Here is a 25,059-nt window from a genome sequence, read left to right as displayed (position 1 = left end):
AGAGGCAAAAAAAAAAAAAAATGCATTTTAAGTTTGCTTAACATTGCAGCATGAAACAAGAAGAAGCAGTCATTTCAAAAACATTTATTGACATTGTATTATCAAGTACAGAGTATTATGGCCTTACAAAATTAATATCACAGGACATAAAGGAATAAATTGGCACCAAAAGTTTGACAAAATGTCATGAATGGATACTCCACATCCCTCCACAATCATAGAAAGATAGATGGCCATCTAAAACAGTGGAACTGAAACAGAAAGTAACCACAAAAGCATTCATTTTAAACCACAAAAAAAATAATAATCAACACTGTACTCCCTCTTGTAACTTCTTCTGAAGCTTAGGTTTGACCTTGAAATTCTTAAAAAAGTCATTCTGAAAAATAACTAATACTTCTGTACCTATCCATCAAATAGCCCCCCTGGGGCAGGTGCCCTAAACACTATCAGATAAGCAACATATTGAACACAAATTTGGAAAAAGGTTTTGGAAAAGAAATCACAAGTGTAGTCTTGGGAAAGTTGATTTATATTGGTTGCTTCATTAAACATAAGAGAGAGTAAACTAGCTAACATTGAAAACAGAGAATTCTTTGAATCATTACTTATAATTTTAGCTGTAATAGATGAAACACTTTTTTTTTCATATAAAGGGCCCTTTAAACTTCGTACCACCTTCCCTTCAAGGGAGACTTCAAATTCCTTTCAAAAACCTAACCAACCTTTAGCAGCTTCAGCTTTCCTGATTGCCTCAAGCTCTGCTCTCTCTTTGGCCCTTGCAGCTTCTTCTTCCCTCTCACGAGCTGCTATAGGTTTGAGGTACTCTGAGGAAATGGTAAAAAAAAGGGTTGAGTGATAATTTTTTTAATGGGTGATTAAAAACCTAAATTAACAATAAATACTGTTGAAAACTCTGCCCTTATAATCCAATTTGAAAGGGTTAATATAGGCTTTTAACAGAGCTTCCATTAAGCTTAGAGCTAAGGGGGCTTTGTATTGCATAAACAAGTGCACTAAAAACATCTATGAAGCTGTTAATCAAAGGGTGCTTTACATTTGCTGGTTTTATTTAACCTTTAAAACTGTCACTATGAATCAAACTTAACCCAGCATTTTAAAATAAAATCAAAACTAGTGACAAAAATGAAATAGGACATCACCAAAATAGAAACTAAGACTTTTCCCTAAGATTACATTTAATCTTCTTGTGATGCTAATGTTGATAATTCCTGTGTGATGTAGCTGCCTGCTAGCTTTTAACTTTACATAGTCTTGTTAGCATCATTGTCTGACTCATCCCTCTTAAAAATCCATAATTATTGATTATTGCCTCTCATAACAAACAAAGCTAGAGGGGGGGGATGAAACATTGGGGGGGATAGGGGCTTACAATTGGATGTAATTTTGGTTTACAAGACAATGGGCCTGTATTGAAGGCTTTTGTAACTTTTGGGCAGGGAGCACAAAAAAGAATGAGCCAGTAAGAATGGTTGGTACTGTACTCCATGCTTTAACAATTTATATGATCAAAGTAAGAAGGAATTTCAATACGTGTAAAATAAAAATATTAAAGAAAATTGAGACGAAAGGTTTGAAGGTATTAAAAAATTATAATTACTACAAATTTGGGATCAACTTTTACCCATGAATGATATTTAGACTATTCAAATCCAAGAAATTCAAAATCATTGCAATATGTATTGTTCCTACTACTTAACCATTTCTTCTGTATCCATATGCCACACCAATGAGAAGAGCAGCATATCTTGAAAACTGTTATATTAATGAAAAATATAATAACATAAATTGATGACTGCTCAAAATATCTCTAAACGGATTGAAGTTTGCAATGTTTCTATTCCTTCACTGAACACAGATTATACACTACACTACACTGCCAGAAGAGAGAGAATCAAGAAAGAACGTGACTATATTTAATAATACCAGACATAGAGCAAACTGTTTCAACCAAAAATACACATAATACTCACATAAAACCATTCAAAACGTTGATCACCACTTGAAGAAGCAAGTCTCCATTGTGACAATATTGTTTAATCATTACAACACAAAATCTGAACTATCTTAACTATTGGCGTGAACTAGTTTCATACAGGCTTAAACTACGCGTTCACGAACTCCCTTCGATAAGAGCACATCAAGGTTACAGATTCGATGATTACGACTTACCCGAATCGCTGGATTCACATTGACCGGCATCTTTACCCCAGTTACGACGAGAAAGCCCCGCTATTCCAAGATGGCGCCTGTCAAAGCAACAGATAACCCAAGATGCATTGTACGAGAGGAAAAGATAAGATGGAGACTGGGGACCAGAAAGGAAAATAGCTCTTGCCTAGGCTGTACCCGAATGCGGATGGAGTAGGACCAAGATAGTTTGGGACTAGGGTTTGAGATTGGCCCCGCATAGCCGCGATCCATCATGATAACTAATTTGAGAGGGATGCTGCGGAAGGTAATTACCCACATACACTCTGTTTTTTTTTAGCTACCGCCTTTTTAAATGCATTCTCGTGCATTGATATATAAGAAAGAGGCCTTCTCCCACTCGAAATCATATAGCCTGCGGTAAGTTTTGCAAGTTCCTTGAGTCGGCCTTGTTTCCACTTTGTTGATGATAAAAAATTGAGCTTTTCCACGGATGTCGTGTGTATAAAACTATACTTATCACAACGGCTAATCAAGAAAAGAACAATTTCAAAAGAAGCCAATGAAAAATCAGAGGAAACGAAGAAAACAACCTTGAGCGGGAAAACGCTAGTGCTGAGCCAAGTCGCCATTTAGTTTTCCATTTGATTAATAGAGAAAGTAGCATCATATTTTTTGACCAATCATACATCAACTAAATGTTACTACACTGCAAGCCATTCACAACTCACAACACCATTTGCCACATGGTCAAAATAATTATTTAATGAATACCAAAGAAATATTGCAATGTTCACACTTCACAACTTAAGCCTGCTTATAAGAGACGTCAACGTCAGCAGGATAATTCGTACAGAATGGCAAAAATACTTTAGATAGATATCAAAATACTCCTACATTGTATCAAGCGTGCTCACTCCTTAAAACCGGTGGGGGGGGGGGGGGTGGTGGTGAAGAAAATGAATCTCAAGATTCAAAGCATTAAAATAAACACTTATAACTGTGTTATAAGTGTTTATTTCAATGTTACTCATTTATTTGTCTGTTCACACGTCGGCGTCCCTCAGAGATTTTGTTTCTTTGGTTAATCTTCTCCTATCTTTTTTCATTTTTTTAAAAAGGTTTTTAGAACTTTTATCGAGAACCGATTAAGAATATCCGAACGGTAATATAAATACGTCTTAAACTAAATAAATATATTTCAAAACAGTCACTGAAATAGTAAACTATCGGTAACAGCCATGTGCAATTAAATCGTCAACAGATCATTTCAGTTCAGAACCAACACACTTGGTAAATCAACAGCTGCCCTTTTGCTTGGAAAATATATCAACAGGAGGATGGCCATCTGACTGAGAGTTCTGTCTCGTGATTTCTTCGTTTATATCTAACAAGTAACGGTCTATGAATGTTCCCAAAACTAAGGGTGAGTTAAGGAATAACCTTAATTTTTCCCTGCTCAACACGTTTGTTGCCTTGTCACACAAGACCTTTTTTCTAGCAATGTGTAAGAAATCTATATTCTCTCTAAGAAAAATAAAACATTTCAAGGTCACTCTGTCACGATAAAGCTTCCAAGCATTGAAACTCAGTAGTAGTTGTTGACTAGCAGCTATTCCTATACACAAGTGGGTTTACATTGCAACATTAAAGGATACGTGGATGATTGTAATCCTTGGCTCCAGTAAGACTGACGTAATGTAGGCCATTGTAAAACCAGCCTGGAGGCAGTGGATCAAACTTGTGCTTGGACTAAGCATGAAACAACAGTGATTTTTAAGTAATGAATGCAAATCAACAAAGCTAATCATCTCACAATAGCTGCTATTTATATATCACGACACTGCAGAACGCAGGAAATACAGATAAAAGAGTTTTTATGACGAGAAAATAAACTTTTTCAACCGAAGTTCCTATATTGGTACACTATTCAGTGCCGCATTCTGTCCTCAACGTTTAATGGCTCCATATAATGGCTGTATGTTACAGTAACTGACCAACGCTTTAGGGTGTGGTCTGAAAAGAATCGCAATAACAGATGCACCGCACTCCTTCACGCGGTTGAGTCATGCTGAAAATCTGTGGTTTGGAGAAGGAACAAGGAATGTTCTATGCTATTACCAAACACTTGGATTGACCGTGGCCTCATCACTGTACTTACCCCAACGTTGGCTATTTCTTTCTCTGACAGATCCTCGCGCGTTTTTAACTTCTGTTTCCCTGGTGCCTACAACCAACATGTTTTGTTCTGTAAATGAAGACTACGGGCGATAACCTACACTGGCTATGAAAATGGAGGGTCTATCACAGCCAGTCGGTCTGGTCTGACGTTATAAAGGAGATTGGTTGAAAAGAAAACTAACAGAGAAAGCTTCATCAGTCTTAAAACACACATTTCTTTCCAAAAGTTTAGTCGACAATACACTTGGAAGTGTAACAGGGAGTTCTCCACCGAACTTTCGACGCGATTTGATCCCGCCTACTTCCAAACAGTTTATGTTAGTCTTTGACCCAAAATAGACAGAAACCTGTCTTAAATTTCACTGACAATGCAATAAACACCAAAAAAAAAATCACATTCCAACTTTTTTTTACTGAAGGTCAAGAGTTTTGCGCACGTTGTGTTCATGAGTAGGGCGGCTAGATTTTCACAAACAAGTTTGCAGGCATCATAGTTGTACTGCGATAGTTAACATACCGGTTTACAACAGGTTTTGAGCCAGTCCTTTAAAACCTGTTCTTGAAGACTAAATCCAGTGAAAACGATAAAGTACTCGTGGATTCCCTCCACAGTGCCATTTTGTTGGGCCTTTGCTGAAGGAGGTCGCGGAACAGCAGAGCTGTCTACGGGGCTCATTTTTAGCAATCCATTCAGACGGGACCAGTGAACGTGTACCTTTTTATCAGGATCTTCTTCTGGCAGAAACAAAAAAAATTGAGAGAGCGTGATGAGGTAAGACAAAAGTTTTCGTATCGTTACACTGATTCAATGTTCAAAGAGAAAGAATGCATTGGCTCTGTTACCTGAGAAACAGGCATGCCCTTGTAGGCTGTGAATTGCCCCTATGATGGAAAAGATAAATAATAGTGATATTTGACTAATAAGCTGCAGGGCAGCAAGAGAACAAAGTAAACCACCCAAGAGACTGAACCAACCTGTTGAATGTGTCTCCTTGGATGATATGGGTCCATGGAGCGCTATAAAAAGAAGCAGTGAACTTCATGGACTGCTCAATGATTCAGTAAGGTAATTATTAGTTGAAAAACAAATTGACTGAATTAACTTTGCTAAAATGTCCCACCTTTAAGGTTCGAAACAAATCTCTGCCTGCTTAGTGGTCCATAGAATGCCACACCAATCTATTAATAAAAGATCAAAATTTCCCTCAGCTAAGTTAAATATGTCCACCATGATCTATTCACTTTAACGTCAGATCGCGCACCGAGGTTAGCTTTGCTGATATCCAAAGTGTTTGCTGATTACAGCAGACACTCCTCGATCTCATTTATAAGCACACTACGGAATGGGTTTTTTCACATGCACTGTGAAACGTCACTGATCATAAAATCATTTAATTCCAACAAGTGCATTGTGATTTGTCAACGCGTAACTGTCTTAAAAAATACCTCGTTAATTTGCGGTTCTGTGATTCCAGTTGAAAACAAACCCAAAGACCTTTAGGATAAAAAGAAGCTAAAGTTGATATCTGTACAATAATTGATATTTTCGACTTGAAGGTTTTGATCCATTTTCTAAGTTATAAACCTGTACCATCCTGTCTTGATCCAACTATATGTCTGAAAAAGCCAAATGTCTTTCACTTTGGAGTTCTTTGATCTTAGATTGTCGACCAAACATGCACGAGAAGCGGCCATACAGTAGTAAACAGCAAAAAGCGAGTAACAATTGCACTACTGATAAAGGAAAAAAAAAAGCAACAGGAAAGAGAAAGGAAACAGCCCTCGAACTGTAAGTTGGTTGTCGCTATCTTAAGTAACTTACCAGCCGGGACACATTAGCTCTCTCTTCTGTACCATCCTGTCCTCGTCAAATGCACTGTCTGACAGAATTAACTCAACATCAGGTGTCCTATAAGCATACCACAAACACTATCAGCTGCGTTCAAACTGGCATGTAGCACAGAGCTGTAAGAGCTCTTTCTTCACTAATACGCAGGAAAAGCTATAGGCTACCTTGTAACTTCCCCTCCTTTAGCGAGAATAAAAGCCACATCCGGGTTACAAGCTCGCACCAGTTTCTGGACAAAGCTGAGCTGCTCATTCTAGAGAAAGACAAATTTGTAATATAGACTACGAACTTAGCATAAATAAGATCGGTTGCGTTAAATGTTTCAAAAGACGTAGAGGTTCTGAGGGAAATTTTACCTGAGGCTCCAAACAGCTTGTAAACACAACATTGTTAACCCAGCCTGTTCAAATAAGAAAATAGTACAAGAAAATTTTGACACATACTAGCGTTCTTGTAAAAAATGGAACAAAAACTTAGTTGGACTCGTAGATATGAGTCAATTCAGTAATTCCCTTTAATGTACATGTGTGGAAAAAGCCTGTTGTCCGACGCTCGAGCTAACAAAGAGAGCTTCTTTCATCCGGTCATCTTCAATTGCGACATGTGTTGATAGAGTCTCTACACTCAGAACAATACATGCACATCGTAAGAACTGAATTTGTTTGTCACAAACCTTGAGCGCACTGTTCCAGTAGCATAGGCAATGTCAGTCTATTGAAAAAACAAACAAACAAACAAAAGACTTTCCATGAATGTTTTTCAAGTTAGGAAAGAATATCACTCAGACGATATCTGTATCATGGATTTTCTCACCTGTGCTCCATAAAGGTATTAAGCGGGTCTACACAGCATGTGACAGCACCAATCTTGACACACTTGGACATCTCAGCATCAGGGTGAGTCCTTATTGCTTGAATAACCTCTGCTACATCAGTGAACCTTACAAACAATCGAAAGAGCTCATTATTCTCTAACAAACTCAACACTACTCCCCCCCCCCCCCCCCATAACTTCACGGTATTACTCGGAGCGCCTTACCCTGGTGTGACCACAATTACTCGCAGTCGTCTACCGCTGGCTGAGAGCCTGGCATGCAGGCGTCGCTGACTTGACAAAGTTATGGTCAGTGATTCTTGTAAAACTGAAACAATAAAAGAAGACAAAATTGAGAGAAAAAAGTTTCCTGATGAAGGACCAGGGCTAAAATCCTAACGAAGAGAAATAAAGTTAACGCAATAAGGCAATTTCAATTCGAAACAATAATGCTGTGCTCTCTTACTCACCCCACCCTCCCCTTCTTTTTCGCGGAAAAAGGATAGGTCCCAGATATACACGTCCATGCAGAACAAGGGTCTAGGTTCCCTTACAAACTACTCTGAAATCGCACTCTGAAGTCTTACTTTAACATTGTAATTAAAACCCGAAATCATTGTACTCTCTAATTATAAGAACGAGGCGAGGTCATTTCTCTCCATATTCGTCAAAAGATGACTTTCTTTCCGTTTGTTCCTCAGAATTGTTAGTTCCTCAGAAACTGTTAGTTCCGTATCGAGAGTGAAAAATTACTGACAAAAAATATCTAGACCGACAACACCAAGCCTGGCTTAAGATACTAGACAACACACCTTTAGGGTCAAAAGTATCTGAATTACTGACTGGCCTCTGTAAGATTATCCACCTGTCATAAAATAAGAACCGTGTTCATGATCAGTATAAATAACATACAGGTCCTCATAAACAGATTATAAACATTTAACATACTTGCTGTTTTCCTTGGCAAGTGCTACAAGAGCTAAACACAGAGACTCTTTACTGCTACCAGGGACACCAGTTAGGATGGTTAATAATAACTGAAAAACAACAAACAACGCAGCTGAATTAAAGTGAATCAATGAAACGAAGAGGATATAGTAATTCATGTTGAATTTACTTTTGTAGTGTTAAATCTTCAGCCTTTTTAACACTGAATGCCTGTATATCGTGTCCCGTATAAATCATAACCATTACAACTGGGATCCTCCTCGTACAAGTCCAGGGGATCTCAAATAACAACCAACTTTCCTTTACCTCAAAATCCCTTGACTGCCTCCCTTGTTCTACACGCTTATTTCCTAGAATCACAGGTAAACCATCACACATAACAGGCGTGTTACCAAACGAACTGCTCACGGAGCAATGACACAGGAAACTGAAATAAAACGAGAAGAATAAAGTAATTGTACGTGATACATCACGCCAATGTTTAGTACGGCGCATCACATCAAGCAACTTGTACAAGAATTATCCTCACCCTTTTAAATTTGTTAGCAGGACTTCAGCTGTAGATAGATCCTGTATATTCGATCCTCTTGAAAGCTTTAACAACTGTTGCAAATTCACGTGCCTAAAAGAATTGAACAATCACTCATGTCACATGTACATGTTGTGGTTCAAATTTATCTTTGGTTCAAATTTTATTTTCTTTTGTTTTTGGGTATTGTAATGTATGATAATGAGATTGAAACAAAGGAAAATAAAATTTGAACCAAGGATAAAATTGAACCAAAACATACACATCAAAATGAAAGGATAGTTGCAATTCTCAAAAAATTCTTACTCACTGTTCTTTTAAATCGTAGGGCAAATCTGAAAGCGCGTGAAAAAAAAAATGAAAAAGAAAAAGATGAGTTAAACCTCTAACTATTCAATGCCCAAATAGGAAAATGAAAAGAAACTTATCTCGGAGAGTGAGAAAGCCTATGCTTATTGGAGTAAGCCTGAGTAAAACCTCTTTACCAAGCTTCAGAGGGAAATCTCTCTATCTTACCGTCAACAGTTTCAAATTGTGGAAAGTTTGGCAGCTGCCTTTCCTTCCACAGGCGGATCACATCAGAGTAAAATTGTCTGTAAATTCTGGAACGAGGCGTGAGAGCCAACAGCACGTGACTCTGTTTGGCTGTAAGGTAATAGGGTAGACTTTCCTTTGAACTGGGATGATATGAAATGATCAGGAGAGCACAGGACGTGTCCTACCGCAAAAAAGTAAACACATATATTAGAATTCCTCACTCACAAGTCACTTTTCTGAGTTAGCAGTGGTATAAATAACTACAAATCAAAAGAGGCAACCAAAGGAACGTTCATTTAAAACCATACCTTGTCATAAAACTGAAGTTTAGATATCTTGGACGTTTGTAGCACAATGGAACCAGTTCTGGGATGAACAAACACAAAGCCTTGCTCATAGATAAACAGCGAACCTGGAAATCAACAGCACAGGCGTTGATATCCTTTGTATTTATTTTATACATGTATATCCGAGTAGAATTCATAATCTTTATTTAATTTAAGGTCAAGTACATTCAAAGTAGCCCCTTCAAAAGCATCTCACTTGTCATGGAAATAAAGAGAGTGATTTTATTTTCAATAAATCCTGTAAGTCTCTTGTTGAAAAGGAAGTATGTACCCTGGAACTCAATCAGAAATCAAGGGTCAAAAGTCAAATGTCCCTTTCCCAAAAGAAAACACAAGACTTCATAATTATACATATATAAGAAAAGAATCTGAATTAACCTGTTTCCCAACTGTTCACCAAACTTGAAATAAAAACTTGGTTACCGCACAGTAACTGTTTTCCTAAAACATCGCTATCAGCTTTTGACTGTAAACAGAGAAAATAATAAACAGGATGTGTAAGATGTGTTTCTAATTATTTTGAGTTAACAATGAAACAACAGGAATCAAGTATACTAACCCATGTAATTGTCGTCAGTTATTGAGATATGCATTTTCTTGTGTCAAAATGCTTTATTTTAAGTAAACATTTATGCTGGTCAAAGTCACCTTGGCAAATGACTCAATCTCCTCAGAAATCTGTCTGTCTTTGCCATACCCCTAGGAGAATAGAAAGCATATTACAATACTTTTTTGGCCACTCGTCGTCCAAAGAGAAGAGAATAATCACAATACTATGGCAATGGCATGTTTAAAACACAGAAAAACTTAATATCTTATTATACCTGCCATGTAACAAATCTGGGGATGTTTTCTGTCAGGAAAACAAACGAGGTGTCCCATGAGTGTGACCCATCTGGAAAACAAGGAAATCATGCCAAACATTCACTTCATGTTTCAATGGCTCTGTGATTCTCTTACATAATACCAAGCATGCTCTAACTACTTGATTTAAGCATTATGAGAACTGATTTGGGTTAAGCAAACATCCACTGTGTACCTGGGACAAGTGTCCTTATGGCAGAGTCAAGGAAAGATTCACCAAACACCACAGAACCCAAGATCTGCCCAGGGTGCTCTATACTTGGTATGTCATACAAATACAGACATGCCTGAAACAACACACAATAAAGCAAAAACAATTTGAAAAGTGAAGACATTGGGAAGGCAAAAACAAAAAAATTTTCAGAAGATCAATGTTATCAATGCATACAGTGTACACAGTATCAAGGAATAACAATAAAACTCTACGAATTAAATGTAAACAGTCAGTTTTAAATATCTAAATACTAAAAGCTTACTTTTTTAATACCAGAGATTGGTATATCATCATGTAAATCAACACTCCTAGAAATGAAAGATAATAGAATTAGTATTAATAATAATTAACAAACTTTACAAAATGTATTTAAATGTGCAAGTTTAATTTCTTGACAGTAAACAATTCAATAGCAGAAAGTAATATGTACCTCCCATAAAAATCACAAGCTTCCACAGAAAACTTCACATTGTTGGATAAAAAGGAAGATTTCACTTCAATATGTCTTTCTTCCAAACCTCGCTTGAGCTCTGACAGAACACTTGAGTAACTCTTAAAAGAGGTGAGGGAAAGTAAAAGCAAAGATTAAAAACACTTCATTTCTTATAAGGTTTCAGTTGCCATTGTGTTATTTACCTTTCTTTCATTAAATGTTTGTGAAAATGTCTTGACTCCTTCCAACACAACATTAATTGACAGAAGATAAAGTTCCATTAGCAGCCTGAATTGAAATAAAGAAGACAAGTATTCAAGTCCTTCCACATATATTGTAGAGGTATGTGCAAAGTCTAAAATGACTTACTACTGTTTATTAGGCTTTGCTGTTAATAGCCAATGTTACATACCTCAAGTCCTTACTATGCATAACTGATTCATTCTTTGCTGCATCGCTCAGTGAACATAATGCACATTCAGTTCGTAGAAAATATGTTCTTGCACAAGTTATTCTTCCTTTAGGTTCCACAGCAAAAGAGACCTTTGAAAAATTGTTTAAGGCTGAAAGTTATTGTTGTAGTTTAGGTTGTGTGTCTACTATTTTGGATTGAGAGCATTAGTTCAGCCTACTTGACTGGCCTGTCCAACTAAATGTTGCATTTGTAAACAAGGGTATTGTCCTTAGATAAAAATTTTCTGACATCTCACCATATGTTTAGCAGGAGCACCATTAATGCCACTATTTCCAATTGCAGTGTTATTATTAGAAGTGGTTTTTTCACAACTGTGTATATTTTTTCTTGTGGAGTGGGCTCCCAGGAGAACAAAAGGTTGAGAATCTTCTGGGGAACTGCAAGGAGAACAAATCAATCAGTCAATAGTAAATCAATAGATTTATTTCAGGCAGTTGACTCTGTTTTACTTTTATTGCTACGTTAACTCATCATCAGAACACATCGCTAGATACTTATCAAGAGGTCAAGTGCAACTTCTACAATATGACCTCAACTACAGGCCTCATGTATATTGAGCATTTATAATTCAAAATCAGTCTTTCTTGAAACCTTTGTGTAAATCGCTCTCTACAGAAGCTGTGTACTTTTTTAAATAGACATTTAGTTCTTGTCCAAACTAGAGTATTACCTCTTAGCACTGCTCCTGTCGACAATGTGTCCATGAGTAAAGTAACTCACTATGGGCTTCAAGAATAAAAACACAATGACGGCAAGGAAGTTTCTCAAAATTGACCATGTCATACCTAAGCTTCCCATATATAAACAGGTGTTACTCTTTCCTTGATCTTCAGCTAAGAAAGGGAAAGTGGCTGATACAAATCATATCATGACTACAATGTATATTTAACAAATAACAGCTTAAACACCACAACCGAGTAAGTAACACAAATTTGCACCCAGCTAGTGTCATTTTTGAAAGTATTTTAGCATGTGTCCTTGTCACCAAACAATCACAAAGTGAGGAAAATATTCACCATAGTTCCTTCTAAGCCAGGTGGGCAACTAACCTCGCTCAAACTTCTCTCTGTTACTTTAAGAAGCTCAGTTGGGCTGCAAGAAATAAAGAGATTTCATCTTTAACGAAAACCTGTTTAAGATATTTAGATGGCACATTTGAATCACCAAGAATCAACTTCAACTTTCATGAATACAAGGGATCAAAACAGGAACCAAACTGAATCTTGTGGAAAAGTTAACCAAAATACAATAAAAAGCTAGTTATGTGACACTTTGAAGGAAAGTTGGGATTATAACGTATAAATGCCTTCCAGGACCATCCAATTACAATTGTAACAATTACAATACAGTGGGTAGTCATTGTTCTCCCTCCTTCCCTCCTACCATGGTTCTCACAGAGACTGTTAGCTGGTATGACACAGTAACACTATGTTACACTCACCTCTCTGCATCCACATTCGAAAGAATGGATTTACAATGACGTTCAAACAAAGGAAGAGTCTGGAGGAAAGCAGGGAAAAAAAATATAGTACACCTTTGTTAGTGACTAAATTTAATTCTAAAACTAATTTCAATATGTTCAGGATGGAATTATAACCCTAGAGAGATTTAAAACGGTGACTACTGAATTAAAATGTACCCTGTTTAATTCTTACAACAATTTTCAATTGAGTGTCCAGAGTAATCTGCAATTGCTTTGGTTTTGCCTTACTTTGCTCTGTGATTTGTCCAGAAAATGTGTGCCACTGTTACAACCAACCACATTCAAGACTAAAACCAATCAAAGTTGGTCACTTGCTTTTTTCCACACTTCATGCAGTTTTCTTTCCCTAAATTTAACTTCTTAGGCTAGCCATTGAGATGCCTTTTTTTTGTATGTATTGTGCAACACTCAATCAAACAGTGATTCCTAAATTACTTAATTTGTTGTAGATAAACAGACTAAAAACAAAATTAGCCATTAATACTAGTTACCTCCGTGATAAGGGTTTCTACAGCCACAGCGTCCAACAAGCCATAAATCTGGTCCAGTTCTTGAGTGACATCACTGACCTAACCATTGATAAATACAGTAATCATTAAAGATTCTTTTATCACAAATGATGTGGACAGCCATGTCCTCGACAACATCTTACCACCACAAGGCTCTTCTTTATCAAGGGGTATAACGGGGCACAACACTGACCAGATAGGGAGGGGAGGGGGGGTTAAAGAGGAAAGTATTAGCCCCTCTAAGAAGGATGCCATATCTGATCATTCTATGTTTCCAAAACTGTGATTAACTCCAAAAGCCACACTAATCAGTCTTACCTTTGCAAGGTAGAGTTATTGTAAAAACTTACTGTCAACCAAAATTTCCTCTTACCCTGTGCTTCATAGTGAAAAATCCCCCACTGCAGAGGCAAAAAGATAATAAATTAATGATTATTGCATCATACAAATAACACTCTCCTTAAAGACATGACAATAGACTACATAAAAACAAGGGAAACAAAAACAAGCAGAGTACAGTTTTGTTACAAGCAAAAATTTATTAAAAGTGATTAATACAGTAGACTGTGGAAGCAAAAAGTTATCAGGTGAGAAAGGTATATGTTACCTGCCAAAACCCTCCAGTGCAAATGCTTGAATTAGGGGCCATTTTTCCAACACAAATGGGTCAAAACAAGGCTGCTGATCACCAGGGGTGGGTACTAATAAATAACAACATATTATTAGCTTACTACTTACAGGGATGTCAGTTTTTGGGCTAACATACTGGTTTTCTCCAAGAGACTTGTATTCTTTCACAGTCTGGATACTCAGTGCAAAACAGTTGGAAATTAACAGCCACATTTGAGTAGTTCTCCATTATAATGTCACTTCTTACATAATCTAAAAAGTTCAAGATCCAGTAGCTTTTATGGTAAATATTTACACTTCATCTAGTACACAACATGCATGTTCAATAGAAAACACAAGCTGACAAAACAATTGCAGTCATCATAAACTACCCCAAAAAACATTTATCTATGTATAATGAAACAATGAATAGCTACAAGTTTGTTTGTCCTCAGTAACCATGTTGTAATTTAGTGCTATTACATTGTAACCTATTCTTTAAAACAATAAACTGCCAACAACAATATCAAACAAAAGGACTACCTCATACATACCTGATGAGGCAGATGCATTCAGCCATGTGTGCATGTGCAATTTTCTGATGTGCACAATTCTTTTTATTTCCAATTGCAAACGATTTTTAGTGCATTTTATTCTTGTTTTTAGGTTAGAGTGTACACAAGCGGTACTGTAGAAATGGCAATCCTACATACCACCATATGGTATACCAAGACAATCACACCCCTCTACCATGGATATGAAACTTAGAATCTTGAATTCTTCAGCCTTCTCTTCATTATCTATATACTAAATGCAAATTGTCATCAAAGACAGAAAAATTAAAATCAAGATGTAGCACTCTTTGTCTTATTTTACCAACTAGTCAATAAAATTAATCTAGTCTACCCAGGGCTACAAGTTACATGTAGGTTGTTTTCATGAAGGTTCACTCACTGTTTATAGGAGGATGCAACAGAGCCAGGTCTGAACATTTCAATGGATATTTGGCAAATCAAGTCACAATATTTAAAAAATACATTTAAAATAGTGAATGATATTAATTGTCCAAAGCAATTCCAAGAAAACCTATAAAACATTTGAGTATTCGCTCTCACTCTTTGAGAGATGACTCTTTACTGAATGTTCTTAATGCTAAGTCGGGTTTTGGTGAAAAAACTTTTGAATTTGCTGCTGTAAGAGACTGGAACTCTCTTCCAAGGGATATCAGAACTATAACAAATCTCAGCACCTTTTAAAGTAAACTCTGAATTTTTATTACAAGAGAATCACAATCAACATAAATGCTCTTTGGCTTAACTGATTAGTTGAATTATTATTTTTTTAATTAATACAATGTTCATAGAAAATATGTTATAGATACTAATAAGGACTATGTTATAATTTATTTATTCTTGTAAATTCTTATTTTTACTATTTTGTATCATGATATTTTTAGTCCTTTTTTTATGTATTTATTATAATTTTATTATATACAGATTTTATACTATATATATGCACATGGGTTAATACCAGATAGTCTTTTTAGTCTATCTGATCCATTATTTTGCATTTCAAATAGAGATTATTGTTATTATTATTATTATTACTATTATTATTATTATTATTAACACAAACACACACAGTACCAGTTCCTTGTCAAGGCAGTGGACACGTAGATTCCTCCAATGTGCAATGCGTGGCAGCAGCAGAGGATAGTTGATTGGATTACAGTACACATGAACACTTTCTGCCTTCACAACAACCAGAATGTCTGCCAACAAACATATAACATCAAAAGGACATTTTTAGCTAATAGTTCACACTGCATCAGTGTATTCATTATAAGTAACAAACATGGGTTTCATGAAATTCTTCTAAAACAACAAAACTGTAGAACATTGCTTGTTACAACTCTCCCTCTTTAGGATAAACTGTGTCCATCCTCATTACCTCTAAACACCCGACCATAAAAACCTCAGGAAAAATTATAAAACAGCATGACTGTACCAATAAATTGAAAACAAATTTTAATATGATGGTTATAATCAAGAATAACAATGTTGCAGTACAAATATGCATTGGAAATACAATTACCTTCTAGCTCCTCTTCTGTAATTTTACTTCCACTGTAATAATAAACATCACAATTGTTAAATTAGTATTATTCTCAGATGTTTTTTTATATAATTGACTGGGTCAGAAAGGGAATATGATTGTTTTGACACAAAGAAATGAGACCAAGAACTTGCACCAGAATACATGTTTCCACATACTTAAACCAACAGTAATGTCATACCAATTGAAAAGAAATTTTCTCACTTCAGTGTGGCCTATGGATATGTTTTGTGTGAATGCCTGCTTGAAAAGTTCAGAGGTGACTGCATTTCACATCTGTGGTTTACTCTCACCATTCTTTTTCTTACCTAAAATCCACTGGTGTGAGTTTACAAAAGCCAAAGAGTAAGTAGTTGAGAAGGCTTTTGGTTCCACCATTGTACCTAAAACAGTCCCATTAATTGTCATTATTATATACTCAACAAAATATCGCGTTTCTGATTGGTCAATGATGAATGCATAAATAGGTTATAGAGTGCAATAGAGGTTATAGAGTGCAATACGGAGAAGTTGCCATGGAAACACCGGGGAAGCGCCAAATTTGAACACCAAATTATAAAAAAATGGCTGACAGTTCGGCTTGTAATATTTTCTGAGAAACTTTCAAGAACTTCACGCTTGATTTACCTGTCACAACATTACATTTTTGATTGGTTCAAATAAAACATGTGAGCATTTTGGAACCCATTGAAGTGTTTTTTGTACTCGTAAGGCGTGCAGAGTAGCGCGATGGAGTAATTTTGTCGAGAATATAATAAATAAAAAATCGTATGAACCTGCTCGTGCATTTCGTGATTTATGGTCACTCGTGATGTTTTCAAAGTTCTCAAATTGCACTCGCCTACGGCTCGTGCAATTTTGAGAACTTTCAAAACATCACTCGTGCCCATAAATCACGAAATGCACTCGCGTTCATACGATTTCCTATACTTAAATAATTACTGGTGATCAAAAGGTTTTAACTTTGTTCAAGATTTATTTATAATAATAATAATAATAATAATAATTTAATGCTCGTAAGTTTAAACAGCATAATTTAAATATATTTTTTCACAAATAATTAAAGAAACCATAACAACATCAAACATGAAAATATGGTAATGAGAGAAGTACAGGTATCTTACCTGCTATCAATACCTGTATAAGCAAAAAGGAAGATAATATCATTTGTTTATAACAAATTATCAAACATGTGCAAAGGGGCAGCTAAAGGCTCAATAAAAATATTGGTAGTTAATTTTTACACAAACAACTTGTCAGATGTTGATATATGCACATTTTTAATCAAGTGCTAGAACAGCCTAAAACAGACTTGCCTGTCAGTTGTCCTTTCTTAAAACAGAGCCTAAATTAACATATTCACCTTCTTATTAGATCAAGAAAAATGAATGGCTGTTTTTATCATACATCATTTGGCAAACAGGAATACAAAACACTGAGACTTATCAGGTAAAGGTTGTAATCCTGATCACATACCAATTTCTCATAACTAATTAACAAGGAAATGTGTAGCAGCAAAATTAACAATTAGATCTTTGGAGTAATAGGCTTTGGCCTGACTTTTTTACTAGTGAAAACTTTCCTGGAAGCATCTTGTATATGCTACCCCTCTTGAATGGAATTAAAAGTTTCCCAAATTGGCTAGGTTTTCCATCCAGTTTGCTGGTGTGTAATCATACCCATGACTATTTGCGTGTGACAATATGATGTCATGCCTAAGATACAACACAATTACTATGGCCAGGGGTCAAAAATGCACCTTAAAAACATTCAGATGGGACATCCAACCGGTGGAGTCACCACTAGCAGCACACAAAGTCATCTCTAGAAATGTTTTATACCACAGTGAAATAACACAAATTATTTAAATTTTAAATTTTAATTTCAGTCACCATTACATGTACACTACATATATATGGACAGCAAAGTTACTTGCATGGCCTAACAATAGACCTATGGGTGGCTACTGAAAAATATTTGTTTTTTTCATTTGCACTCTTACCAAGTATACAGAGGATGCCATCTATCTTGGAAAGTTGATTTTTATCGCACCTTAACAGCTCCTGCACCTTCCGTAACCTTGCACAACTGTAAAGTATCCATAATTTTGTGACAACACATTAATCATATGCAACATAAACTTTACCAGACTGAAGAAATTGTACTCTTTTTGACATCTGGAAATTTTCCTCTAAACTAGCCAGAATAGGATATCAGCACATGCCTAGTTCCCCTTAAATTGTTTGGGTGAAGCTTCCAAGAGCATTAAACTCAGCTGTGCCTGAGAACATTGTCCTTCATCACATAGTGACAAATGGTGGCTTATACAAACAAAGCCAGCCCAGTAGATCTAAAACTTTGGAATGGAGCTTACATGACCAAGAGGAATTTTTTTAATGAAGAAACAAAGGAGCATTAAAAAGTATGTCATGCAAATGTTTCTTCACAATTTAACTTTGAACTATGAACAATAAATGATGAAAATATCACAACTTGCTATAGGACTGCCAATCACAGTATGCCAAATTGCAACTAAAGCTGCAAATTTGGTAGCAAGATTTTTTTTCCTTGTCTGAAAGAACAAAATGTTTGCTGCTTGAGCATGAGGCACTATACTCTTAAGAATCAATATACATGTAGAGCCTTCTGAGCAAAATGATCTTATAACAAATTAATGAACATTTAAGCCTAAGGTTGATTTTATTATACCTTTTCTACAGGTATGTTTAAAACTAAGTTGTCAAACATTCACTTTAAAAAGGGAAGGCATAAAACGCATGACTTATGTTCCTTTGATGATAAGCTTATTAGATATCATTTTGTGGTTCCCTTAGTATAGGGTATTAACCATCACTGACAATTCTCTCCAAATAAATTGTTACAGTTTGGGAAAAGATACTTGACTGCTAATCGTTACATGTACTATATTTCCTTCCTACTCTTACCACAAAAGTGATAAGGTAGCTAGAAGGTGTAGATTTTTCTAACACTACAAGGCTCTGTGATGACAGGGGCTGACAGGTAACCAACAACAAAGTAAAACTAATGACTGAAGAATCCACAACAAAGTCCACTTATTAGCTCCAAATTCAAATTTCTTGTCAACAGCAGGAATTATGACATAGATGAAAAAATAAAACAGCAATCAAAGGCAGTAATAATTTTAAAGTTGTGTATATTTATTACAGAACAATATTCTCAGCAAGAGGTCACAAAAAATATTTCTATGGCATTTCTACTTTAAATTGCTTTTAAACATAGGTAACACTAATTGTGGACTATTAATCTTTAAGAGTCACTGTCCTTTGTAATTTAACTCTCACGACTGGCATGAAATTAGCACCACAAAAAAATAAATTTGAATTTAATATTCTTGAGTAAAAATTTCAAATTAAAGGTAAACAAGGACAGCATGATATTGTTCTGCATAAGCCCATTATGGACTTTTAGATTACCCTGACCATGGACAAACCCAAACACACAACAAAGGTTACTTTTTGATGAAAGATGACCTCTGCTCGAATTGTCTTGATGTATCTGCCAACAAAACAGGTTCTTCTCTCCACTATGATGAAGTTCCTCACACTTGTCAAATTTTCAGACGAAAGAAGACAGTCAAATATCAATAACTTCGCCAAATAACTTATTTCAAAGGTGTAAACTTCAAAGTAAACACCAAGAATCATCTAGAGCCACCTGGCCATGCCAATGTTTGATTTTGATTCAGGTTAGTAACAAATTAACATAAAAAGATGCCAACTTCAAAGAAATCAGGTGAAAGAGAGCAAAGTGACAAACTCCAAAGCAATAAAAATTTTCCATAACTTTAAACATCTTCCTTCCATTTAGTTGTCTTTTTCAGTACTTGTGACTTAATGGAGGATTTCACCCTTCATATTAATATTAAAATATTACAATGAGACACAAAGGACACTTCAAAGGGAGGAATTTGTTAACTGGCTGAGTAGTATTTGAACACATGGTGAAATGTAAACTTATCAGTGAAACCAAACACGCCAAACAATTGATACAAACTAATATTATATTTCTGTGGTTACATAAATTGAAACAACAACATAATCCTGTAAGACTTAAAGGCTGCTTGGTCCAACAGTGGGAAAATTGTTCCATAATGACATTAACAATTATGGGGAATATGTTACGAATTAATTTTAAAAAGCACTTCCTTAAAAACTTTATTTTTTAGTATAAATTTGACAGATATTGTTTCACTGGAGGAAAAAATCTGAATAAACAGGAAAGGTAGAAAGTCTGGATAAACTAATCAACATACACTTTTCCAGACATAACAATAATTTGGAAATAAATGAGACAGAGCAAAGAACATTGGAGCTCAACCTTTCAACTAAATGTAATTCTGCTTTTTTTCAGGCTTTTAAACCCTTGATATCCAAATGGCGTCATGTGCAGCGTAGATTGTATTACTGCTCTTGTTTTTTTTTTTTCATTTGCAAGTTTAATCATGACTGCTTTTGATTGCTCTCCATAGATCACAGACAGTTCTGTCTTTGTAATTCAAACTATGATTACATCAGAAAAACAAACAGACCACAGCTGAGAAAATCAACAGTTCATTTGGAAATTTCTAGCATATTAATAACAAGAATGCTCTCATTTAGCAATGAACTTGATCAAAAACTTTTTGCTTTTACTACATGGTGCTCTCTTACTTTGCTTTTAAATATATAAATGTTCCAGTAAGTCATTCTGATAAGTATGGGAAATGACAATGGGATTTAAACACATGGGAGAAATAAGGAAAAAAACTATTCTCTATTACTAAGTCAAAGAAAAAATATATGCCCCTGAATGACTTTTTATACCACATCAGGTCTACGTGGTTAAAAGCAAACACTAATAACAACTAGCACAATTTTTGAAGAAAGGCTTCACATGACTTAGTGCACAAGGATTTGTATTAACACTGCTACCATGGAATCCCAATTAACAGTGGTTTGCAATAGAAATCTTTCTATTTTACTAAATAACCTTATTAAGGATCACTTGATCAGCTCAACTGTCTCTAGTCCCAATAATTTCCATGAGCTATAAAGATCACAAAGACTACACTATCACCCTAACACAGCATTTAGGGTGAAGACTTTAAAATGAGACAACATTTTCACATTTCAAGTGAAAATCTGTCTTCCCACACTAATAACAAAGAGAACTGACCACAAACATACAAATAACCAAACACCTCTTTTATCCGGGGTGCATAATCACAGTCTACTACCATAGTCTTCCTTAATGCCCCTGGACATTAAAACAAACATTAACAATACTGTGGTACAACTATGACTCTTCTTTTTGAGGATTTGTTCAAACAACTTGAACAATGTATCAGGAGAGAACAACAGGGATCCAACCCCAACTTTCTTCAAAGTTGCCATACAGCAACTTGAAATGGGAACCAGAAATAATAATTTGCTCATGAAATATTGATTACACCTCCAGTCTTAAGAATATCGAGCATGGCTATCATTAATTTTTGAAATTCACCCAACATCTTAAGGCTCAATATTCAACCAACCAAAGAGGAAGAAACATGTTTTAAGGGGAGAAAATAACAGAGCATGAAAAACTTTTTAGGAAAACTTTTTACTCACTTTGACTTGGGACCATAAAACTAAGTCATAAAAATGTCACAGCTTATTCAAAAGAGTTGCTGCTTGATGCACTTATCAAAACAGTCAAAGTTAATATCTTAGCCAAAGCTATTGATTTGCCAAAGCTAATGATTTACCAAAGCTAATGAGCTCTGATTTGGTATGGCCTTGCCACCAAAGTCTTCCCTTCCATAGTCTTTAATATGAATACAGTCAACAACCTTATAACAACCTTTGGTGCAGGAAAACATGGTTGCTAAAGAGAAAAATCCAAGCAAAAACCTTAAAGCATTTGATTATTTCTGCTCTTATATTTTTTTCCTAAGGGAAAAAAGTAAATGGAGTTCTTCAAATAAAAGATTCCCATCAAATGGATATCATGCAATATCATAAATGACTGTTCATTACTATTTCTTGCTGCACCTGTGAGGTTGCCAATTAGAAACACACACAAACACACTCTGAGAAAATCTTAGTAGTTGTTATTGCACAAGAAATTTGAGCAGCTATAGCAACTATAAAATGTTTTTTAAAAAGATTTCACTAACAAAAAGTTATTCACAAATTGATTCCTCAAGGGAAGTAGTTGCTTAGGAGAGTGGTCTGTTCCTATTCTTCCAGACATATTTTAGAGTAAATCAGTGTTTTCCTTGTATGTCAACTTGTGCTTACAGCTTATACTGCAGGAGCTAAAATCTAAATTATTTAATGGGACATTTTTGTTCCATGATAATTAATGCACAATTATTAGTGTGCACACATTTACCATTGCTGTGTAAGAAACTTACCAGACACTGTTTTATGATTTATAAGTCAGAGATAAGGTTCCACAGAGTTAGCAATGATTTGCACACAGTTCTTAATATTATACTTTTTGCTTGTAATCTCTAATTGAACCAGTCATGAAAGAACAGTGAATAGAATGCTGATTTACACTCTATTTCAAGTTATCACTCTTCACACAGAGTTGAAGACCTAAAATACACGATACTGATCCATAACTAATGACATCAATTTATAGCCTTTTTTTTTCCTCTGTGTGAAGCAAGGACATTGATGAATAGGAATGTCTCACAGTGACAGATAAACATGAGAAGTTTGGTGTTCTTGAGACAAATTTCAAATAATACTATTAAATAATCAATTTTTTATAACAACAAGGCTCAGTTTGAAAAAAGTTCAATGGATACTGAAGCCAAGCTTCTTGTTTCTTAAACACAATACTCAGTAAAATTAAAGTACCATTTTGGTTGCTAGGAAATGTGCAATTTAATAGGCCATTCATGATTAAAGCCTTCAAAATTACACATAAGGACAGGTTGGGAGCAGCCCAACCCCAGGTGTACATACATTGTACTGAAGAAAGCCTACTGCCTGTCGGCAACAGTTTGAGCTGTTTGTGTCAACCTTCACACATTTGATGTCTGTTTTTGTCACATCATACATATTTGGCTTGTTTATAAATACTATCCTGAAGTCCACTTTACAAAGATGCCAAAATTAACCATGTGGAAATACATTCCATGTGATGAATTGGTTAATTTTTTTCTGTAATTTCTTTGAAAATACAGTTGTCCACAGACAATTTTCTAACAAAAGATAACCTACTATCACAAGTCAATATGCTGCTTAGATTAGCCATAATAACTTTTCCTTGACAAAGGTTGACTGAAATGTATTCGGAAGTTTTACCAGAGGATACCTGATACCTTACTTAAACCACAACTTGTAACTTCTGAGTAGAAAATACCTACAAGCCTATTTCAAGAGAAACCTTGCTATTTTGTGAAAAAAGGTTTCATGCGAATGAGTACAACCTTAGTATATTCGACAAAATAATGTCGCCTTATCTAGAAAATTTGTGTGCTCCTTTTTAATTTTTTACTATCAGAGATAGTAGAGGATAAAAACAGGAACCCATATGCATAAAATAATGATCAGATGATAATTTTGCAAGAACGGAAAGAGTTTCCTGTCACCCGTTGAGCAATTTGTGTAAACATCAAATTCGCCGGGTCTAGCTTTTAAAAGGAGTCACGAAAACTCGAACAATATACGAATGCTCTGAGGAGCTAAAATCCACTTAAAACCAGATCGAATAAAAACATAGAGTAGAACTCAAGTTAAATATTGGACCAGGCTGCAAAATATACATACCGTATACATATTCATTGTGATCTGACAGTTAGAGAAATACACAAAAGGGTTTCCCTAATCAAAGAGATGTTAACAAAACTGACATGGAAAGTGACAAAACGAATTTTTAAGCGCATTTTATTTGGTCGGTTTTTCTTGATCTGACCGCTTTCACTAACCAAAAGAATAAAACAATCAATCGGCATATTTGTGTATTACACCACTTCGTTTATTACGGAAATCGAAGTGGCCCATTCTTTATCGCAGTATCGGTTGCTCGGTTATTCCTTAGCCTTGGCAATTCGTATTACTCCAGGGCATTTTGCCTAATGTTTAATTGAGCTGCAAATATATCTCAAAGACAACCGTCTATATTGCGCTTAGTGCAAAGATGTAAACAATTTTTCTGATTAAGCATACACATTAAGATTGAATATTTGCCATCTAAATGTCGGGTTCACAACCATAGGCACTAACGATCATGGACGAAATAGGAACTTCTGCCACTCGGATCTAAGTGTTCCTAGATTTGGCGACAAGTTTTCCGCAAATTTGGAGAAAAGCAATTATACTCATTGTTAGACAAAAATAGATCCCCACCGCGGAGGAAAAGAATCTTCGTCTTCTCTATAAACAATAATAATTTTAGCTTATTGTTGTGTTTCAATTTAGCTGGAATAAACACGTTTCTGCAAGAGTGGTCGTAAAAATTGAACGTCATTAATACTTCAAAATGTAATTCTCTACGCAAGGATGAAAACCCCTGGAAAGGTAAAGTTTACCATACTCTGAACTCCACAAAGTGAAGGCAAAATTCTGTCACATTTTTGAGGGAAAAGAGTCCTTTCTTTTTTATTTGACTTGTCACCGACCTGAATAAGTGTTTTCGCCAAAGTGATCTAAAACCCAGTAATTTTAACCTTGAACTTGTAAAAAATAATTGACTTACCTCACAAAAGGCGAGTACAGCTGGTGTTTACCTTTTTTCTTAGCCGAAACAGGCCTTGGAAAGGCAAGTTTGTCTGCAAAGTCACTCATAATCTTGCAAAAACTTATTCACAACAAACATGGCCGCCATTTTTAGCGCTTATTCAAAACCATGACGTCACCGAAGCTTGTGTCTGATTGGTCGAGTTCGGACTTTGCCGCGAAATCCAAAATGGCGCGTTGGAATATCATCTTGAAAAAGTTCTGTTTACATCCACGGATGCGATT

At 35.5% G+C, this 25,059-nt stretch overlaps 2 protein-coding genes and 1 long non-coding RNA gene across 6 annotated transcripts; 1 reads left to right on the top strand and 2 right to left on the bottom strand.

The window, feature by feature from the left end:
- Window positions 1-68: 68 nt before the first annotated feature.
- Window positions 69-2,297, bottom strand: LOC149051171 (ATP synthase F(0) complex subunit e, mitochondrial-like). Its single transcript, XM_089195964.1, has 4 exons — window positions 2,194-2,297; window positions 1,722-1,776; window positions 726-827; window positions 69-251 (listed from the first exon to the last, which is right to left on the bottom strand). Exons 1-4 carry the CDS (start codon window positions 2,221-2,223, stop codon window positions 238-240), a joined length of 201 nt encoding a protein of 66 aa, XP_089052090.1. The 5' UTR covers window positions 2,224-2,297; the 3' UTR covers window positions 69-237.
- Window positions 2,298-2,910: 613 nt separating this feature from the next.
- On the bottom strand, window positions 2,911-25,018 carry LOC113684069 (dynein axonemal assembly factor 9). Of its 4 annotated transcripts, none has more exons than XR_016183525.1 (43): window positions 24,794-25,018; window positions 18,081-18,166; window positions 17,203-17,215; window positions 16,387-16,461; window positions 16,058-16,089; window positions 15,610-15,734; window positions 14,677-14,770; window positions 13,962-14,055; window positions 13,728-13,755; window positions 13,337-13,414; window positions 12,804-12,862; window positions 12,412-12,454; window positions 12,033-12,088; window positions 11,598-11,739; window positions 11,300-11,430; window positions 11,091-11,175; window positions 10,885-11,006; window positions 10,717-10,762; window positions 10,416-10,527; window positions 10,201-10,271; window positions 10,025-10,075; window positions 9,755-9,842; window positions 9,338-9,441; window positions 9,009-9,210; window positions 8,803-8,827; window positions 8,493-8,585; window positions 8,270-8,390; window positions 7,964-8,052; window positions 7,828-7,880; window positions 7,241-7,343; window positions 7,016-7,141; window positions 6,876-6,913; window positions 6,559-6,602; window positions 6,367-6,455; window positions 6,176-6,262; window positions 5,800-5,848; window positions 5,475-5,532; window positions 5,329-5,370; window positions 5,197-5,235; window positions 4,871-5,085; window positions 4,334-4,420; window positions 3,831-3,924; window positions 2,911-3,592 (listed from the first exon to the last, which is right to left on the bottom strand). XR_016183525.1 is itself a non-coding variant. In XM_027201373.2 (43 exons), exons 1-43 carry the CDS (start codon window positions 24,880-24,882, stop codon window positions 3,471-3,473), a joined length of 3,582 nt encoding a protein of 1,193 aa, XP_027057174.2. In that variant the 5' UTR covers window positions 24,883-25,018; the 3' UTR covers window positions 2,911-3,470. The 4 variants fall into 4 exon arrangements, 2 of the variants coding, with proteins under 2 accessions (XP_027057174.2, XP_089052080.1); XM_027201373.2 differs by having other exon boundaries at window positions 4,334-4,399; window positions 4,871-5,088; XM_089195954.1 differs by having other exon boundaries at window positions 4,334-4,399.
- Window positions 5,006-6,168, top strand: LOC149051170 (uncharacterized). The gene is made up of 3 exons (XR_016183531.1): window positions 5,006-5,125; window positions 5,279-5,419; window positions 6,016-6,168. It is a non-coding gene; the product is annotated as an uncharacterized LOC149051170 (long non-coding RNA).
- Window positions 25,019-25,059: the final 41 nt, after the last annotated feature.

Source organism: Pocillopora damicornis, chromosome 2, assembly GCF_964200805.1.
Source record: "Pocillopora damicornis chromosome 2, jaPocDami1.2, whole genome shotgun sequence".
NCBI classification, from domain to species: Eukaryota; Metazoa; Cnidaria; class Anthozoa; order Scleractinia; family Pocilloporidae; genus Pocillopora; species Pocillopora damicornis.
This window is presented reverse-complemented; position numbering and strand designations above follow the sequence as displayed.